Source organism: Solenopsis invicta, chromosome 1, assembly GCF_016802725.1.
Source record: "Solenopsis invicta isolate M01_SB chromosome 1, UNIL_Sinv_3.0, whole genome shotgun sequence".
NCBI classification, from domain to species: Eukaryota; Metazoa; Arthropoda; class Insecta; order Hymenoptera; family Formicidae; genus Solenopsis; species Solenopsis invicta.
The window spans coordinates 31,950,636-31,971,050 of NC_052664.1; the positions used below are offsets into that span (position 1 = coordinate 31,950,636).

General features: G+C 30.2%; 2 protein-coding genes across 3 annotated transcripts; both read left to right on the top strand.

Annotated features, from left to right (window-relative positions):
- The first annotated feature begins 1,136 nt into the window (after nucleotides 1–1,136).
- On the top strand, nucleotides 1,137–3,162 carry LOC120356854. Its single transcript, XM_039454096.1, has 3 exons — nucleotides 1,137–1,366; nucleotides 1,515–2,311; nucleotides 2,671–3,162. Exon 2 carries the CDS (start codon nucleotides 1,583–1,585, stop codon nucleotides 2,297–2,299), a length of 717 nt encoding a protein of 238 aa, XP_039310030.1. The 5' UTR covers nucleotides 1,137–1,366; nucleotides 1,515–1,582; the 3' UTR covers nucleotides 2,300–2,311; nucleotides 2,671–3,162.
- Nucleotides 3,163–3,901: 739 nt separating this feature from the next.
- LOC105198619 (surfeit locus protein 1) lies at nucleotides 3,902–12,494 on the top strand. 2 transcript variants are annotated; one of them, XM_026134447.2, is made up of 5 exons: nucleotides 3,902–4,275; nucleotides 10,037–10,158; nucleotides 10,239–10,436; nucleotides 10,563–10,733; nucleotides 11,937–12,494. In XM_026134447.2, exons 1-5 carry the CDS (start codon nucleotides 4,204–4,206, stop codon nucleotides 12,148–12,150), a joined length of 777 nt encoding a protein of 258 aa, XP_025990232.1. In that variant the 5' UTR covers nucleotides 3,902–4,203; the 3' UTR covers nucleotides 12,151–12,494. The 2 variants fall into 2 exon arrangements, with proteins under 2 accessions (XP_025990232.1, XP_025990231.1); XM_026134446.2 differs by having other exon boundaries at nucleotides 3,902–4,271.
- Nucleotides 12,495–20,415: the final 7,921 nt, after the last annotated feature.

Below are 20,415 nucleotides of genomic sequence, written 5' to 3' on the forward strand. Positions count from 1 at the left end.
AAACATCTATCTATTTCATTTTAAGTGTACACTAATTCAGAGAGTTCAGGAACAGAAAACAAACGGAATAATTAGCCTTAACAGGATTCAACTTAAATCGATTATATACAAGTATATAACATTGTTTATTAAATTGTATATAAAATCACGCGTATATTTTTTGTTTTTATCAGTATACACAATAATGAATTCAATTTTCCCTCTTTTATTTCCCTATTACATATGGCGAATCGAGGAACCAATCAAAAATCGACTAACGGTGTCCATACTCTTACTAGAGGTACTCTGAGTGTATTCCGAAAGTTCTATTGAAAATAGTTTTTTTAATCATAAAGTTGGTAGCACTGTAACTAACTACGCTGTGTTCCGTAATGTAAGTTTAATTTGTGATTATTGTTGGTTTGCAAAATATTATTTACTGACAATAATTTTGATTTTAAAATAGAAATTGAAGAACACAAGAACTTCCAAAAATTGAAAATTAACTGCAAAATTTGTTTGTAGGATAAATTTGTTGATATTGCCAATATTGATATTATTATTTTATAATCACGTATACTTATTTGATTTTGTTTGAAATAAGTATAAAATTATATTATAATAATATTTAATAAAAGTCTATCATTTATAAGCATACCAGCTAAGCTACTGTAGTCTCTTCAACTATTTAAACAGTATCAATTTTGTTATGCACTATTAGAGCACACAGACGGATATAATCTAATTTACTTACAATTATTAATTTAAAATTAATCAGAACTTGCGATTTTTAGTTTCACGAAATTTTTGGAAATCCATCTTTTGCTTAATTTTTATTTTAAAATAAAAATTATTGTTAGTAAATATTATTTTAATAATACATGATTATAATTATTTTAATAAATAATACGTCATTAAAATTATTTTATAAATAATTAAATAACAAAAAATTAAACTAAAATCTCCGATGGTGTCTACAAGCTAACAAAATCACAACTCAATTTTTATTACGGAACACAGCGTAGTTAGTTACAGTGTTACCAACTTTATTATTAAAAGAGATATTTTCGATAGAACTTTCGGAATACACCCTCTAGATTCAACCAATTACGTTTGCCGATCGAGGAGCAAGTCTACATTCAAAAAACCATTTAAGGGGGAAACCTCATTTATCGGGTCAAAAAAATCGATTTTTTGGAAATAGTCTTAATCGATTGTTAAACTATTCAAGAATATTCCCTGAAAATTTCAAGTCGGTATCTGCAGTATTTACGAAGTTACGAAGTTAAAGCGGACGGGTCGGGTGACGAGTTCAGACAGGCCTAGGCGACCTCTCGGGCGGTCGCGTTTATACCTGCGTTCTCAAAAACCTTCAAAGCCATCTTAGGCCGATATTCATAGTCGAATCTTATATTTAAGATCATCTTAAGCATCATCTTAAAATGCCATCAACCAATCAGAGAGCCGTATTAGCATCTTAAGACGTTACTTAAGACGATCTTGAAATAAGAATCGACTATGAATACCGGCCTTAGATTTGAATCCGTACGGCAATGACTGTCCTGTAAAAAAAAGTGAATGCGTTGGGCATGTCGAGAAACGAATGGGCACAAGACTTCGAAATGTAAAAAAAGATAAGGAGCTCGGAGGACGTGGAATGTTGACCGATGTACTGATAAACAAAATAACTCGATACTACGGATTAGCCATACGTCGAAATACTGATTCGGTCCAGGGCATGAAAAAAGCCATTCAAGCAACACTCGATCATCTAACATCCATCGACGAGACACCGAAACACGGAAATTGTCCGGCTGGAGCTGATAGCTGGTGTAAGTGGCGCAAGGCTGAGGCAGGTTGTGCAGCGTCATTTAAACATCCCCCTCCTCTTCACCCAAATGTTGAGAAACATTTGCAACCAATCTTCGACGATCTTTCGAATGACAATCTTTTGGAAAGGTGTTTAGGCGGTTACACACACAATGCAAATGAATGTTTTAATTCGACCGTTTGGCGTTTATCGCCTAAACACATTCACAGTGGAGCAAAAATCGTCTGCATTGCTGCGTATATTGCTGCATCAATATTTAACGAAGGCTACAATGCAGTATTGATGATTATGAACAAATTGGACATAGAAATTGGGATACAGGCACACAATTTTGCCATAGCGAAGGACGAGAAACGAATAACCACACAGAACCGCCGAAGCTATAACAGCTCAAAAAAGGCAAGAACGGCTCGTAGGATGGAGATGGCACAAAACGAGTTCTACGAGGAAGCGGAGGGGCTACTTTATGCACCTGGAATCGCTGATTAGCCTGAGACTGCCGTAAGTTGTGAATATGTAATATTTTTATGCATCTAAAACTTTAAACGCGTTTTTCTCGAAACACGTTTTTTCGATTTTGTGTACACGATTAAGAGAAATCTACTGAACCGATTTGGTTTCACGACCTCTCATTTTAAAGATAATTAAATTCTCTTCGATGTGACATTAATTGTTTTTTTTAAAAAAAATTTTTTCATATTTTTTTTGTATTTTAAAGTCGATTTTTTTAACGAAAAACGCATTTTCAATTTTCAACTGTGTAAAAACATGCAATTTTGACTTTTTCTTTAAAAAATCGAAATGTCACATAGAAGCTAGTATCATAAACATTACAAAAAATTTTGGTTTTTTTGTTTCAGATCAAAATTAAGGACGCTACAGTGTACACAGCGGAGACACACCATAAGCGAAGCAATATTATTATGGCGTCCGTTTATATAGTAAACATCTTTCTTTTTTTATGAAAAAATTCCTGTGTACTCTTTGATTGTGTACTAGATTGTCATAAAAATTTCAAAACGTTTCAGTTTATTACACCCAAGAAAAAAATTCGTGAAAATCATGTATTTTTCGACCGTGTAAATGAGGTTTCCCCCTTAAGAAAATGTGTTGCAACCTTTTAGCTCACGACTGTACTCTCTAACAGAAATGCTAAACAAATTTACGATTGGTTTTTGTAATTTACGCGTCTCGGAAAGTACGTAGTAATACATGTAGTAATACATGCATTGGTAACACATGTATTACTTAAATAAGCAGAACAAAATTGAAAGATAGATAATGATATCAGGGTAAATTAAGGAACAGTTTTAGATCAAATTTATTATTTATAATAGCTATTCTGTAATAACATTCTGTCATATCCAACCTTCTTGCGATATGTTGATACAAAATTTTAAGGTTATAGTTGTACATTAATAAATATGTCCGTGTTGCTTGAATTTCTTTCATGTAAAATGCTTTCTTTTTCTTAAATGCCTAATTTATATTTATTTTGTTTTAATTTATATTTCTTCTTCTTAAATGCCTAATTTATATTTATTTTGTTTTAAATATATAAATTTTTGAAAATTACAAGGAACAGGAATATATACCCGCACAGGTTAGATTCGTACATAGATGATTCATACATACTAGTGTGCAGAGTATCAGTTCCACATGAGGCGTACATACTTTCCGAGACGCGTAAATTACAAAAACCAATCGTAAATTTGTTTAGTATTTTTGTTAGAGAGTACAAGAGAAACCCTAATCAGCAATTGGTTGCATTAGATACGCATTTCTTGAAAATCCGCAAAATACGCTTCATGTGAAAGAAGGCTTTTAAATGGCGTAACATATTTTAGTAAGTTACTAGAATACACAAATTACGCTACGCAAGTTACGCCCCATGTGACGGCACCCTTAAGGGCCTCGCACATGAAATGCATAACGTAACATAAGCACAACATAAGACCAACGGACCAATGAAAATGCTATGTAAATCAATATGGCGACTTTATGTTAGATGCTCATTGGCCCATCGGTCTTATGTTGTGCATATGTTATGTTATGCATTTCATGTGCGAGGCCCTTTATAGTTATAAACAGTAAAGGAGGCTAGGTTTTCCAAGATTTCTGCTATTGTCCTATTGTCAGAAATTGAGACAAGTTGGCACGGTGCCATATTCAGCAATTATCTTTTATTATATGTAATTATGCCAGTCGTTTATAATTAAGAACGTAGAATTTTATTTATTACTTTTTGTTTAACTAAAAGTCAAACATGAATGTGACAAAAATATTGGAGATTTTGAGAGGTGTAAAATGTGCTCTCAATAGAAGAACGCACGTGTCATTATTCGATAATATAAATATACAAAGCAGATGTAAAAGTAAACTGTCTAGACCTAATGTCATCGAGACGAACAGATATCGAAAATCAGAGGAGGAAATTGGGCTATTTGGATATTGCATATTGGCAAGTAATGTTACAGACAAAATTATTATTTACTAGTTATTCTAAAATTTTATTTATAGTACTGTAGTACTAAATAGGTTTGCAATATAGATAAATTCATAAAATTATGTGACAAAATCTTACCTAAAATTTATGATCTACAATTGTATATTTACAAGAACAGATGTAGAAATATTGATCTTTTATAAAATTTTGATAACTGGGCAATTAATCTTGAAACAATATTTGGTAAGACAATAATATAATCATCTTAGTGTAATTATTGCAAATTTTTTGTTAATTTGTGATACCATTATTGTCTAACGTTTCTACAATTTAAAAATAACCATGATTTATCATATATCAAATAATGTAACATAACTATTTGGTATAAGTATATAAAATAATTGTAGAATAATAAGATTGTTAGAATTAATAATTTAATCTAGTAAATATAAAAGAGTGTTGGTGCTGTATGAAATAAGCTAATGATACATGTTCAATATGATTTCTATATCGTTGCTATGTATTACATATGTGTCACTTGTCTTATGTCTGTCATCAAGATCGTGCGTGTTCTGTATACGTTCTTTTATATTCTCTATAGTGTAATTCGTTAATTAAATAAATCAAGAATTACAACAGGTTATGGGCCCAGAAGCTTTCATATAGATTAATTGAGACGAATATAAGAAACGGATAGAAAACCAGACACAAAAACGGATAGACAGAAGTTCAAGCAGGATCTAAGTTTCTATCAGGTTTAATCTTGCCGTATTTAATCAATTAAATAGTTTCACGTCTGCCGAGCATTAAAATGAGTGAATCGGCAATTCATCTTGCTTTTGAAAAGCTAGAAGGACGCGAAAGTTACAATAACTGGAAATTCGGCATGAAGATGGCCCTGATTCATGAAAATTTGTGGGCTGCGATAGAGGGTTATCCTGAAGAAGACACAACTTCAGAAGTCGAGAAGAAACGAAGAGATCAGAAAGCTTTAGCGAAAATATGCTTAATGATAAAATCTTCTGCGTATGCGTATGTGAGATCTGCTGAAAATGCAAAAGAAGCTTGGTCAAATTTACAAAAAGCATATGAAGACAAAGGACTATCAAGAAGATTGACATTGCTACGCACATTGTCAGGAATGAAGTTGCAGAATTTCAAAAATATGGAACTTTATGTAAGTGAGATAATGTCTATTTCACAGAAGTTAGCTGATATGGATGCTGCGTTAGACGACGAATTTGTTGCTGTCATTATGTTAAGTGGACTTACAGAAGATTATAATCCTATGGTAATGGCCTTAGAAAGTGCTAACATCAGATTGACCAGTGATTTTGTTAAAGCTAAGCTATTGCAGGATATTAAATATTTTAATAGCTCAAGCGAAAAGGCGCTTTATTCAAAAAATAATAAAGTGTACAACAAAAGAAAGGTGGTTTGTTATAATTGTTTAAAAGAAGGTCATTTAAAATATAATTGTCCTAATAAAAGGGAAAATAAAGATAATGTGAAGGATAAGCAAGAAAAAACGACAAGCAAGAAGAATAAAGCTGATAAAGCTTTACTTGTGTCAGTGAAGAATTTAGATTCGGAAGATTGGTACATCGATTCAGGAGCGACTACACATCTTTCAAACAAGAAGGACTGGTTTGAAAATTTTAATTCAAATACTTCTCATAATATTGCTGTTGCTAGTGGACATAAGTTAAAGGCTTATGGTACAGGAGATGTACTGGTTTCTACAAGAAATGGTCCGAAGAGAATTTCTGAAGTAGTCTATGTACCAGATTTAAAAACCAATCTGCTTTCTGTAAGTAAAATGATTAAAAATAATTACATTGTTATTTTTAATTCCGAAGGTTGTCAAGTTTATGATACTGAAGACTGTTCAATCGAAGGTGAAGTAGTTATAACAGCTTCAATTCATAATGGTTTATATAAATTGGATACAGAAGAATTGGGTACAGAAGTCGGAAATCTGGCGAAGCATCTGGATGGTGAAGATATCTGGCATAGAAGACTTGGACATCTCAATCGTATAAGTATGAATTTATTGAAACAAGGTTTGGCAACAGGAGTTAGTTTCGCTGATGAAAAAGGTGAGCAATGTATTGCATGCTTACAAGGTAAACAAACAAGGAAGCCATTCAAAAGAATTCAATCAAGTAGAGCTAGAAATTTACTTGAGATTATTCATTCTGATTTGTGTGGCCCTATGCCTGATTATTCTTGGAGTGGAAAAAGGTACATTCTTACTTTTATAGATTTCTCAAGAAAAGTTTATGCTTATTTTCTTGCTTCGAAAAATGAAGTATATTCAATATTCAAGGAATATCAAGTCATGGTGGAGAATGAAACAGGTCATACAATAAAGGTTCTTCGCACTGATAATGAACGAGAATATCTTAGTCAGGAATTTAAGGCTTATCTGAAATCAAAGGGCATCAGACATCAATTAACAATTCCTTATACTCCGGAACAGAATGGAGTGGCGGAAAGATTAAATAGGACAATCATAGAAAAAGCACGTTGTATGATGCATGTTGCTAATTGTGATCACAAGATGTGGGCAGAAGCAGTTAATACTGCTGTCTATTTAAAAAATCGTTCTCCACATAAAATAATTAAAGGAGCAACTCCTCAAGAGATATGGACAGGTAAAAAAATAGATCTCAGTCATTTAAAAGTCTTTGGTTGTCTAGCATATGTACATGTTCCAAAGAATCTAAGAAATAAATGGGATGCAAAAGGAAAACCCTATATATTTGTTGGCTATTGTGAAGATTCCAAAGGCTACCGATTATTTGATATAGAAGATAAAGGAAAGATTATCAGAGCAAGAGATGTTGTTTTCTTGGAAAATAAATTTTCAATAGAAGAAAGAAGTGAAGCAGATAATAATTTAAATTCTTATATTCATTTGAGTAATGAAGATAAAGAAGTTCTTTCTTCTGAAGAAGACATACAACAAAATGATATTAGATCAGAAAGAAGATCTGAAGAAGATGAAGAAGAATTTCAAAGTTTAACAGATCAAGAATTCCAACAAGATGCTGAAGAAGACAATAGAGAAACAGAGAATAGACATCAAGATCATAAAGATCAAGATCAAGAGGATCAAGATAATGATAAAAATCAAGATCAAGAGGATCAAGATAATGTAGGAGAAGACATTAGAGAAACAGAGAGAAGATATCCTAAAAGAAATAGAAGTAGCAAGAAGTTTTCCGATTATTTCCTGTTTCAAGCAGCCTGTGAGCCAAGTGATCCTAAGAATCTTACTGAAGTTTTGAAGCGAGATGACCATGATAAATGGAAAGAAGCAATGAGAGCAGAACTTCATTCAATGGCGAAAAATAAGGTTTGGACTTTGGTAGATCCTCCAGAGAATCAAAAAATAGTTAAAAATAAGTGGGTATTTCGTACTAAAAGAAATACAATGGGTGAAAAAGTCAAATATAAAGCTCGTTTAGTAGCTAAAGGTTTTACCCAAGAATACGGTGTAGATTACTATGAAACTTTCTCGCCAGTAGTAAGACATTCAAGTATAAGATTATTAATTGCACTTTCAGCTGAATTAAATTTAAATATAGATCATTTGGATGTCGATACTGCTTTTCTAAATGGTGAATTATCAGAAAAAATCTATATGTATCAGCCAGAAGGTTTCATAGATTCAAATAATAAAGAAAAAGTATGTTTATTGAAAAGAGCGATCTATGGTCTCAAACGGGTGACACTCTTTTGGACACAGCACGATTGGACACCAACCAATCATCTTGACTTATCTAACCAAACCAACGGAAAAACTCTAGGCATCGGCCGCTGTGAGTGGTGGTGTCCAATCGTGCGCATCCCGTCTCAAACAATCTTCCAGAGTTTGGAACAAAAAGGTTGAAAATGTTTTGGAAAAATTAGGTTTCAAAAAATCAAATTATGAAGCCTGTATATACTTTAAAGTTTTAGACAAATCTATTATAATTATTGCATTATATGTGGATGATTTTTTGATTTTCTCTAATGATGAGAAAGATTGTTTAAAACTTAAAGATCAATTAATGAAGTGTTTTAAAATTAAAGATTTAGGAAAAGCTAAACGATGTTTAGGTTTAAATATACATAAAGATAATTTCATGAATACAATTAGTATCAATCAAAAAGATTTTATTCAGGAATTACTTGTTAGATTTAATTTAACTGAAGCGAAAGATGTTGTTACTCCTATGGAAGTTGGTTCTAAGTTAGATTATAATAAAAAAGAAAATATTGATGTACCCTACCAACAATTAATTGGAGCTTTAATGTTTTTAGCAGTTAATACTAGACCTGATATTGCTTTTGTAACTAGCTATTTAAGTCAATTCAATTTAAATCATGATGCCCAGCATTGGAAAGCTGCAAAAAGAATTCTAAGATATTTAAAAGGGACAATCGATTATTCTTTAACTTATCAAAAAACTAATTCTTTGAATGTGGTTGGTTTCTGTGATGCAGACTGGGCAAATGATTTAAATGATCGAAAGTCTTATACTGGTTTTGTATTTATTCTAGGAAATGGTGCAATATCTTGGGAGGCTCGAAAACAGCGTTTAGTGGCATTATCGAGTACAGAAGCAGAATATATTGCTCTTTCCGAGTCTGCCAAGGAAGCTATACATTTAAAAGGCTTGTTAAATGAATTAATTAGTTATGATGAGAAAATTATCTTATGTAATGATAATCAGAGTGCACAAAAGTTGGCATGTAATCCTGTGTTTCATAACAAGACAAAACACATTGAAATCAAATATCATTTTGTCAGACAAACTGTTGACAGAAATTTAATTACACTTAAATATGTTTCAACTGACAAGATGATAGCTGATATATTTACTAAGTCTTTAAATGGTCCAAAGCATAAATTTTGTACAAAAGGACTAGGTTTAAAAAGGATTTAAACTTTAATAACTGAAATTGTTTATACTCACTAGATTAAGAGGGGGTGTTAGAATTAATAATTTAATCTAGTAAATATAAAAGAGTGTTGGTGCTGTATGAAATAAGCTAACGATACATGTTCAATATGATTTCTATATCGTTGCTATGTATTACATATGTGTCACTTGTCTTATGTCTGTCATCAAGATCGTGCGTGTTCTGTATACGTTCTTTTATATTCTCTATAGTGTAATTCGTTAATTAAATAAATCAAGAATTACAACAAAGATAATGTTAGAAATGTAAGATTCTTGTTTTTAAAGCAGCAATGTACATTATAAAAATTAATAGAAAAATAATTAAAAAATAACCATTTGTTACTTTTTTTTAGAAACTATGACTGTAACATGTTACTCTTCAGATTCGATAACTATAGTTATTTTACTTTTTAATAGAAAAAAACTGTAACTATGGACCAATTTCACTATCTTTGATTAAATTGATCGGCTGATTAGATTTAACAATAGCCAACTACAAAACTTAAAATTGATATTGTATTATTTTCCTTTCCATTTTCTGCAAATTATAAATTTATTATTATAAAAAATAATTTATTAATATAAAATATACTTTAAATTAAGTCAAATTTAATAATGTTTTTATCAAAAATAAAATTTTAATAAAATTTTTATTTTTATTTAATTTTAATTAAATCTTTTAATTAAAATAATTAAAAAGTTAGAGTTTTAGTTCACTTTAAATTTTTATAGTTGTCAATTTATAAATTTAATTGATTAAGTTAATTAGTTTGTGAGCTAATCTTGTAATTACTTCTACAAAGTAACTTTTCTAATTGATTTTAGGGAATACCTATCACCACTTTTATTCTTGGTACATGGCAAGTTAAGAGATTGAGATGGAAACTAGATTTAATAGAAAAACTAAAGCAACGGACTTCAGCAGAACCAATTGAGCTGCCAACTGAGTAAGATTATTATATTGAAGATTGTATTTTAAGTATTATTTATTTACAAACGTTTAATAAAAAAAAACACTTGTTTTTAGCTTAAATGAACTGAAAGATAAAGAGTATTATCGTACAAAAGTGAAGGGCAAATTTTTATATGAAAAGGAATTTTTGATAGGACCTAGAAGCCTTATTCTCGATGGCGAAGCCGTTAGCGAAAAAGGTGGTGGAATATTTTCTCGTAAAGCAGGCTCAGGATATTACGTAATTACGCCTTTCAGATTGGAGGATCGCGAGTAATTACACAAATGTTTTTACTAACAGCTAATTGTGAAAAGAAATTTTGAAAGAATAAAGCTTGTAATATTTTTATATTTTCTGATTTATTAAATAATTAATTTAGGATTATATCTTGATTTTAGCGCTACTATCATGGTGAATCGTGGATGGATTCCTAGAAGTGATCGTTCAACGTTTAAAATGGAAAAGAAGATTACAGATCCCATAGAAATTATTGGCATTATCAGGGCAACGGAAAAGCGACCTCCATTTGTACCTGACAATGCTCCTGCGAAAGGTGTATGGCATTTCAGGTAATAATGCATAATTTACTTATTTGCAAGATTGGATATATTAATATATTTATTTTCCTTTTTATAACTTTATTTATTTTTAAATAAACTAAAGTTAATGGTTTATAAAATTTAATTACATTGAAAGTTACATAAACGAAAAATTAATTCAGTTAAGTTGTGTTAACATTAAATTAAAAATTAATATTTAAAAGTATTATTAAGTCAGAATGTTGTAATTTTGAAAAATTGAATTACTCTAAATAACATAACAATTACAATAATACCAAATAAATTCAATATTATTTAATTATTTGTAAATTAAATGTATGTGAAATGATATAAAAATACTTTTAATATCGATGTTTTTTCTTTACACAAGGAAATTTTTAATTTGGGAAAAAATAAATTCATATACGTTTTAATGCTTATTAAGTTAAAGTTTATGTTTTAAAAATAACTAATTGAGGTTAAAAATTAACTTTTACACTTTATTATTTAATACAAATTAAAACAAGAATGCCTTCTACAGTCGCAGCTAGGTCTTTGCGCTTGTATTGTTTGTGTGATTTTATATACTTTTCTCAAATTCAATGAATTGCATGTCGAATTAATTTTCAGTCATAACACAATTCTAAATTGAACAAGATTAAGTAATATCATGTATTATTAAATATTAATCCTTTTCCCCTCTGAAAAAACTGTAAAGAAATTATTGCGAAAAATATCACCTCAGCCAGGGTTCAAACCTGGGACCTCCCGAATCTCCGGTACAGGTATCTTAGCCAACTCGACCACTGAGGCTGTGATGATTTTTCTCGCAATAATCGACTATGAGTTAGAACGCTTTCCAAGGCAGCGTGACTTTAAAGTAGTAGAGAGATATTTTGACCGTTGCTGTATCCATACAAATAATTCGGCATGCAGTTCATTGAATTGAAGGAAAGTATATAAAATCATACAAACAATACAAGCACGGAGACCTAGCTGTGACTGTAGAAGGCATTCTTGTTTCAATTTGTATTGATACAGCAACAATCAAAATATCTCTCTACTACTTTATTATTTAACTTTTTAATTAAATTTATAACTTTTTAATTGGTTATTAATTGGTTATTACTCAACTTTGCTTATTTATGTATGCTAAAATTAAAGAACTGTAAGAATTGTAAGAAATGTGTTCTATTACACAAAAATTCAAGCATATATATGTGTTTGTTTTAGAGATTTATATGCAATGGCAAAGGTAGCAGAAGCAGAACCTGTGTACATAGAATTATTGGCTGGATATGGCACACCTCAAGGTCCGGTCGGAGGACAGACAAAAGTAACTTTAAGAAACGAACATTTAAGTTATATAATCACCTGGTATTCATTGTCTGCCTGTACGAGCTACATGTGGTTTCGACAATTTGTACAAAAACTACCTCTTCTTTAAACGCATAGATGTTCACCTGATATACATATAATGATATACATACCAAAAAGAATATGTAAAAAAAGAATGTGTAATTATATGTATTATTATGATAATTATATTATCATAATAATTTTTTTATTATGATTATACATTACATTTTTTGTATTTCATTTTTTTCACATACATCTTTATGAAAATGAAACAGTGTCAACTTATACGAATCAACGCGTACAAAACTGAAAAAATAAACGTAATTTGTAGAATTCTTTACTTCAATGTAAATGTGACAACTGTAAATGTATTCTCTATATGAGAAATATTGTTTAATTGCTTTCCTGAGGAATAGAACTTATTGTTAGACCTTTTCGCCTTTCTCTATTATCAAGAAGATCCTAAATGCCGATAGCATTATAGAATAAATTAATTTTTGAATTGGTTTGACAGATCACAAAATTCTTTTGTAAAATAAAAGTACGCACCAAAAAAAACTTTGATAGGATAGATTTTACAAAAAAATTGGAAGAAAAGAAGAAGCCTAAGATTAGCTATGCCCACGATTTAAATTTTAACTGATTTGATTTTTTGAGATGTCATCTCCACAATATGGACTGGGCATGACTATTAGCAAACCTGGTGCACAAGGAGGCGCCGAGCGCGAGTACAAGAACTTCAAAGTTCGTTCTTGTCATAAACACTTTCCAGCGACTGACTGATTCGTCGCACTGTACATAATATAAAAATACATAGACACATTTTTCTGCCAGATTCGTTTGTTTCGTGTGAAAACGCGTTGAATGAGATTAGTTTCATAATAATCGGAGGTGAAGTACCCAAACTGAATAATTACCGTCAATTTTTATGGCTTATGACTTATAATGACCGACTAATAGCTTATTGTAGAAAGACTATTATAGGCTATTAGTCGGTATTACGAGTCACAAGTCATAAAAATCGATCAATCACAGTTAAATATTCTCTTCACATTTGGCTGTGATTGGTCAATTTTTATGGCTTGTGACTTGTGATACCGACTAATAGCTTATTGTAAAAAGCCTATAAAGGTCGCGACACAAAATTTTGCATAGCTGCATAACCGTATGCATAAGAAAGTTGATTGGTCCGTTAGCACATGCATAAGAAAATGGACCAATTAATTTCTTTATGCATACGGTTATGCAGCTATGCAAAAGCCTGTGTCGCGGCCTAGGGTTACAAATCTTCTTTATATAATGTCCTTACTAAAATAAATATTTTATTTATCGTTATTTTTGTCACTTTTTTGTGATTATAGAAATGTTTGCTGAAAATCTTCCTTTATAGGTTCAGTTATTTGGATACTTTGGCCATTATCATCCTGAGTAATCTAGTCGCGATTCTCCTCGATCATTTTTTTCCAATATTCTGTAAAAATAAATATTTGTATTACATACATACATACATACATACATACATACATACATACGTACGTACGTACGTACGTACGTACGTACGTACGTACGTACGTACGTACGTACGTACGTATGTATGTATGTATGTATGTATGTATGTATATATGTATATACTAACTTAAATACGTATTTAATATATAACATACTTAAGATGCTAAACCAACCTAGTCAAAAATATTTCCTCAAAACGATGTCGTTTCGATGTCAAAAATGCAAGTCAAAAATTTTCGAAATTTTTGTTAATTTCAATGGATTTTTTACTCCAATTTCGAATAATCTTCGGCTTTCATTTGACATCAAAACGACATCGTTTCGAAAAGCTATTTTGATGTTTTCCGAGAACATCCCGTCATTATTTATTTAACAAACAAAGAATGAATAAAGAAAACTTTTCAATTATTTATAAAGTTTATAACTATTTATAACGTGCACAATTTGATTCATTTAAACGAAAACGTAGTAAAATATGGATCACTCGACAATTTCTCTGCGTTTTCTTTTGAAAACTACATGAAGACAGTAAAGAAAATGCTCTGAAAAGCCGGAAAGCCACTGCAGCAGCTGTACAATAGAATCTCCGAATTAAATATCTATTTTATAACTATTGGCAACGAATCCACTTATTCCGTGTTGAAGAAATTCTTCCTGCAAATTGCAAAAGAGCACACATCATGCAATTCAATTTAAAGACTTGGCTTTGACAGCTAAGAAACCTGACAATTATTGTTATACAAAAAGTAACACAATTATTGTTATTAAATAAATTTGTTACAATGGAGATACTCCCGTCATAATTGAGAGAAAATTTTTAACAAAAAATTTGTTCCTGCACTCGTGTCCATCAGAGAATACGGATGTATATTGTAAATAATTTATTGCAGTTAATGATATGGCCAGTTATTGAAATTTTGAATAGAGAAATGTATAAAGTTTTAAATTAAAACATTAAAAAATTAATGTTTTAATTTAAAATTTTATACATTTTGCAGAATAATTGAATATTATGTTTTATTGTACGATACGTACTGCATATCTGTACCAGGATCATGGACTGATTTCGATTAAAGTATTTTCCAAAAAATCTAAAAAACGTACAGAATTATCTGAAGCATATAAAAAAACAATTTACTCCGTTAGACGAAACTTGGCAGAAACTGTTGTTCCAGAAAAAATTTGGACCGTTTCGTGCGTTTTATGATTTGCAATAATTTCAACAAATACAGAAATGAAACAATTAACACATGTATTTATTACAAAAATGTATTTCAGAAGCTTCCAGTAATGCACGAGTAGTCGAAAAGACTATGAGCAATATGTCGACATCAAATGATGAAAATATCTTTGTTCCGACAACTAATAATAAAAAACATTAGTAAACGAAAATTTTTTTACGACTCAATGGATAAAGATATTTATATGTTCGTACAGAAAATTTTTGCTCGTCATGGTAAGTATCATTCTAATCTGCAATTCCAAGCCATATAATATAAGCTGAGAATTACTGATTAGAATGATACTTACATAAGTACTGAAATTGTACGAGTAAATTGTATTCACAACTTTAAACGCATTTTTCTCGAAACTATGTTTTTTAAACTGGTGACCACGATTTTAGACAAACTAATGAATAGATTGAATTTGCTTTTTACCTATATATTCAAAACACTTTTTTCTATCGTTGGAACTAGCGAAATTAAATTATATTACTAAGTGCATTTTTTTTACGTTAAACTTTCAAAATTTTGAGTAATTTTTTTGTAATTTATTTTTACATACATAATAATTATTTTAAAAATAGTTCGATTTTAATCATTCTAGTCCCGTCGATAGCCAAATATTTGTAGATTAAGAATCTTTTTGGATTTCTTGTTTCGAATAACTGAGTGTTGAGATATTATGGTCACCACGATGCGCGCTCGAACACGTCGCGCAAAAAACGTTATAATTATTACAATTTTTGTTATTTTTACTTGTAAAAAATCCTAGTTAACAACCAATAGCATTTGTATAACAATTACAGTGATGGTCATAATGTAAGCGACTATGACGGTTCTGAGAAGAATAGGACTGATGACTTCCGCGCAGCCGTTAACGTTTATCGTACGTTTTGTCATCCGTCATCTCTAAGTGCATACAAGGTGTCGCAGCGCGCAAGTTGCAGCAGCTAAAAGGGACTCCGAGATTTCTGTAGTCTTCGCCTGAAATTCCATTTTGTTCCGCTATTTCCTCTCGAGACGCGTAATCTACTTTCTTCTCGAAAATGAATTGCAAAAATATATTTTTATCGATCTCTTTTATCTTTTTATCGAAAAGGAAAACTCTTTATCTAAAAAAAATTATTATTGAAAATATAATAAGAAAGCAATAATAAATTACAAAATGTCAGAGTTACAGTAAATATAGAATTATCAATAAAATTATCAATAAAATTTTTTGACTTTAAAAAACAAATTAAATAAGAAGTGGATAATATTGGGTAAATTGTGGCAGACAGATTATACTTCTATAAGCGCTACAATATTATTTATATATTATTTATTATATAAATAAAATATTAATAGAAAGTGGTTGTATGTCCACTCCTGATAATATTATACGAAAAGTAAATAATATTATTTACTTTAATATTTTAATTTATTGGTAACATTATAACTTTTAAATGTAATAATTATATAAAATTTATAAATATTTTATGCATAATAATTTGCATTGATTTTTAAACAAAAATAATATTTGTACATTTTTTTAATATTCCACGAATATTGAAATAATATATCACAAATGTTATATAAAGCGGACATATAGTATTATTAGAATATTTCTATAACATTAAAAAATATTATAATTTTGGAATATTATTTTAATATTATATCTATTAATTTTTAATGATATATTAGAAATATTGTAATGCTTACAGGGACATTACTGTTAATGTAATGTTTATTTATTGTCACTCAGCAAACATTTTCTGAGGTGATTTCAATATCTACAATCGGGCAGGTAGATATAATATTGAAGGGTTACCTGCCAGTTGAAGAGAAACCAATCGGTATAAGAGGAGTGACCGCAACATTGTAACACAAATTGGATCTCGTCGATCGCGTATTTATACGACGCAGTAGTGGCGTACAGATGCATGGAAGCGTTAAAGATATTGATTAAAGTTTCTTGTCTTACACTGATGTGATATCCTATCAAAGCTAATGTAGTCGTATTTATGGCGGTACTTACAATTATCATTATTAAAAGACACTTTACCATCTGCCTAGTCTTTGGATGAAAATTCGATTTGCGCTTGCAAGAACGCATCCATTTAATCAAGAGGTCATAGAGAGAATTGGAATAAAAAAAATAATGTAATTAATTGGATTATGGACTCCACATATTTTAGTTTTGATTACAGGTTCTACAAACAAAAATTTGGCACCCCCATGGGTTTCCACTTTCACCTATAATCTCTGATCTCGTCATATAAGATTTAGAGGCTAAAGCTCTTGAAAAAATCGGAATTTGTTTGCCATTTTACTTCAGATATATGGATGATATAGTTATGGCAGTTCCAAATAATTTAGTTGATCATACATTAACGACATTTAACTCATTCTATCCAAGAATGCAGTTTACGTTAGAGAGAGGGGGCGATAGGATAGATTTTTTGGACTTACTATCTTACGATCTTACTATCATTAAAGACAACAATAAGTTGATGTTTGATTGGTTTCACAAGCTCACTTATTCGGGCCGATACTTAAATTTTCTTTCGGCTCACACTTTATCACAAAAAAAGGGACTGTCATGGGAATGGTTGACAGGGCATTTTTATTATCTGACGCCAAATTTTATCAAAAGAATATTAAGTTTATTGTTAAAACCTTGTTAATTTATGACTACCTTGCTGAATTTATTTTCGAAACAATGAATAACCGTCTAAAATTCCTTAGTCATAAAAGCACATTAAGACGGACAATCAATGATAACGGCATTAACACTACAAGTGAAAGAACGCGGTGGTTTTTGTTGCCATATATCCCTACAATTTCAGATAAATTTAAGACCATTACAAATAGTTTAAATGTAAAATTGGCATTTTTTAGCCTGAATAAATTGAGCAGGGTTATCAAAGTACAGAAGGATGTTCTTTCGATTAATTTAAAGAAAAATGTCGTGTATAAAATTGCATGTAAAGACTGCGAGGCGTCATATGTGGGCCAAACCAACAGGAAATTAAAAACAAGAATTAATGAGCATCGCAACCACATTAATTGGAATACGCGTAATCACTCTGTCATTACAGAACACAGACTTATTTGTAATCACGAATTTAGTTGGGAGAACATCAAAATCTTAGATAATGAGCGCTACTTGGGCAGACGATTGATTTTCGAAATGCTAAATATCCGTTTGCAAGATAAAAATCTCAACTTACAAACAGACACCGAATATTTGCATCATGCGTATCGTTATTGAGTAAATTATAATCGATTTAATCCGTCAAAATGATACAAGGTTAACTAATTTTTTTGTAATATTCGACTTACCGTCAATTTATTCTATATATTTTTGGTATTTATACATTTGAATTTGCCGTTGATTATTTTCAACCACTTGACCTTCTGCGTAACGTTCAAGTAAGACGTAATATTTTGGACAGTTAGTACGCATTCGGACTCGTGAACACGTGTTGGTGTGAAACGAGTAATGTTTGAGTGCTTACTTCGTCAAGAGAAATTGATTTCTATACACGCGCGCGCGCGCGCGTAAAACTTATCTCAAGTTTCATTAGTCGTCATCAGCTCGAAACGAGATCCACGAGTACATACAGTCGCAACTAAAATAATTTTTCGACATCTAAAATAATCATTTGACAATTATATAGTGAAGTGATACGACGACGAGAAAAAAATAGTTTTAATTAGAATAATTTATCGAGATTCAAAATAATTATACGACAGTTATAAAGTTAAGTGTCATCTCTTGCGATATTTTTACTGTTAAAAATGCCACCACGGATTTGTCAAATCGTTGACGACCTAGATGTTTCCCGTTTTCGATGACTGATGATGGCTTCTATTTCTATTGCGTGTACTATTTTTTGTTACGCTGAAGATGACTCCAAAGTGAGTCAAAACGTTCGTTTTGTAATTTTGAATTAAACAAATGATTCAATATCTATACTTATGATTGCGTTCTTTGACCCGCGCTGACTCTCATTAGCCTATTTTCCACTCATTAATTGTACTTAAATTTTGAGAGTCTGGAACTAATCAATTGTTTAAATCGTAATCGTTTATATTAATAATGATAGGAATGAAAGAATATTCGTGACATGTGAATCATAAATATTTTTTTCATTCGTGACTTACTTGTTCTTACTTGACACCAATACTTTTGTACATAATATTATTTCGCAATGTCGAATTGTCACGAACGCACCACGAGTGCCATATGTGCCGTTTATTGCTCATCATTGTTGCGCATACCGGAAAAAGTATATAAAGAAAAAAATTGTTTTGTCGAGATACAATTAGACGCGCCGAAGCTATAACTGACGTGGCGTGTAAATGGATCGTGTATGCATGTGCAATATGCACGTGTCCTAAAGTGGTTACCATAGTTGCGTAATTTTGGTCTCTCGAATTATTGTATTTGTTTAATAAGAACATGAGAAACACCCATTCGTAATAAACTTTATTTATAAATATAATCGTCATTTTGTCAATTAAATAATAGTAAGTAAAATAATAATTTAATATAATAAATACAAATTTATTAATTTATAAATAAAATAACAATATCATTATCTTTTTAAAGTATACATTATTGTACAAGGATTATAACATTAAATATTTTTTTATTTAATACAAAATAATATACACTGTATCGTTTCTTCAAAAGTGATAAAACTAAAAAAAACACGATTTTTTACTTACTACTATAAATGAATTAGGTAAACATCATTCTAATCAAGTAGCTATTAATATTTTAGTCAATTTTTTGTAGAGTTGAAAAGAAGTAGTTTCTCCCTTTTTCTGAGAAAGATTAACTTTTTAGTTGCATCACTTCGCATTTTGATTTGAAAAGTGACACAATCCAAAAATATAATTAATAAAGAATTAATAAATATTATCCTGTAAGTAGTCATTATCCTGTAGTCAATAATTTTCTATCAAGTTAAAAAAAAAAATCTTTTTTCTTCTTTTAGAGAAATTCAATTTTTTATCAATTCACTTGAGTTGTTTCACTTTCGAAGAAAAGATGTATGATATGTCTTATCTATAATATCTCATTCGATAGCGCAGTATAATATTAAGTAATATCTTTTTGATGGTTAATATTAAATAACATCAACCTAACGATTGAAAGAGCCAAAATAAACTGTGAGATTATTTGAAGTATTTTAATCTTCCGCGCTATGAAAGCTTGAAGAAATATTCAAGTAAAACTTATCGGTAAGCATCGTGCACTAAAATGGGATAATTTTTTGAATCTTTAAAAGAATTTTGTAGATTTGGTTATAATTATGTTAACATAAAATATAAAATGTAAAATGTGAAGACTGCACGATAAGGCGATAATTGCTCTCGTTATAATAGGTCGATGTCGATATCTCGAGATTCTTATATTCAAAGTGTCAATATAAAAAATGTGCAAATATACAAGATATACAACTATTGCATTTTTAAATAGAAAATTTAATAATATTAATATTTTTTTTATTATAACATCTTAATAAGCTACATATTTAGTTATATATATTAATATACTTTTAAAAATAACTTCTATTTTAACGAAAACGTAATCGTTTATTAATTTTAACAACTATATTAATAATTAA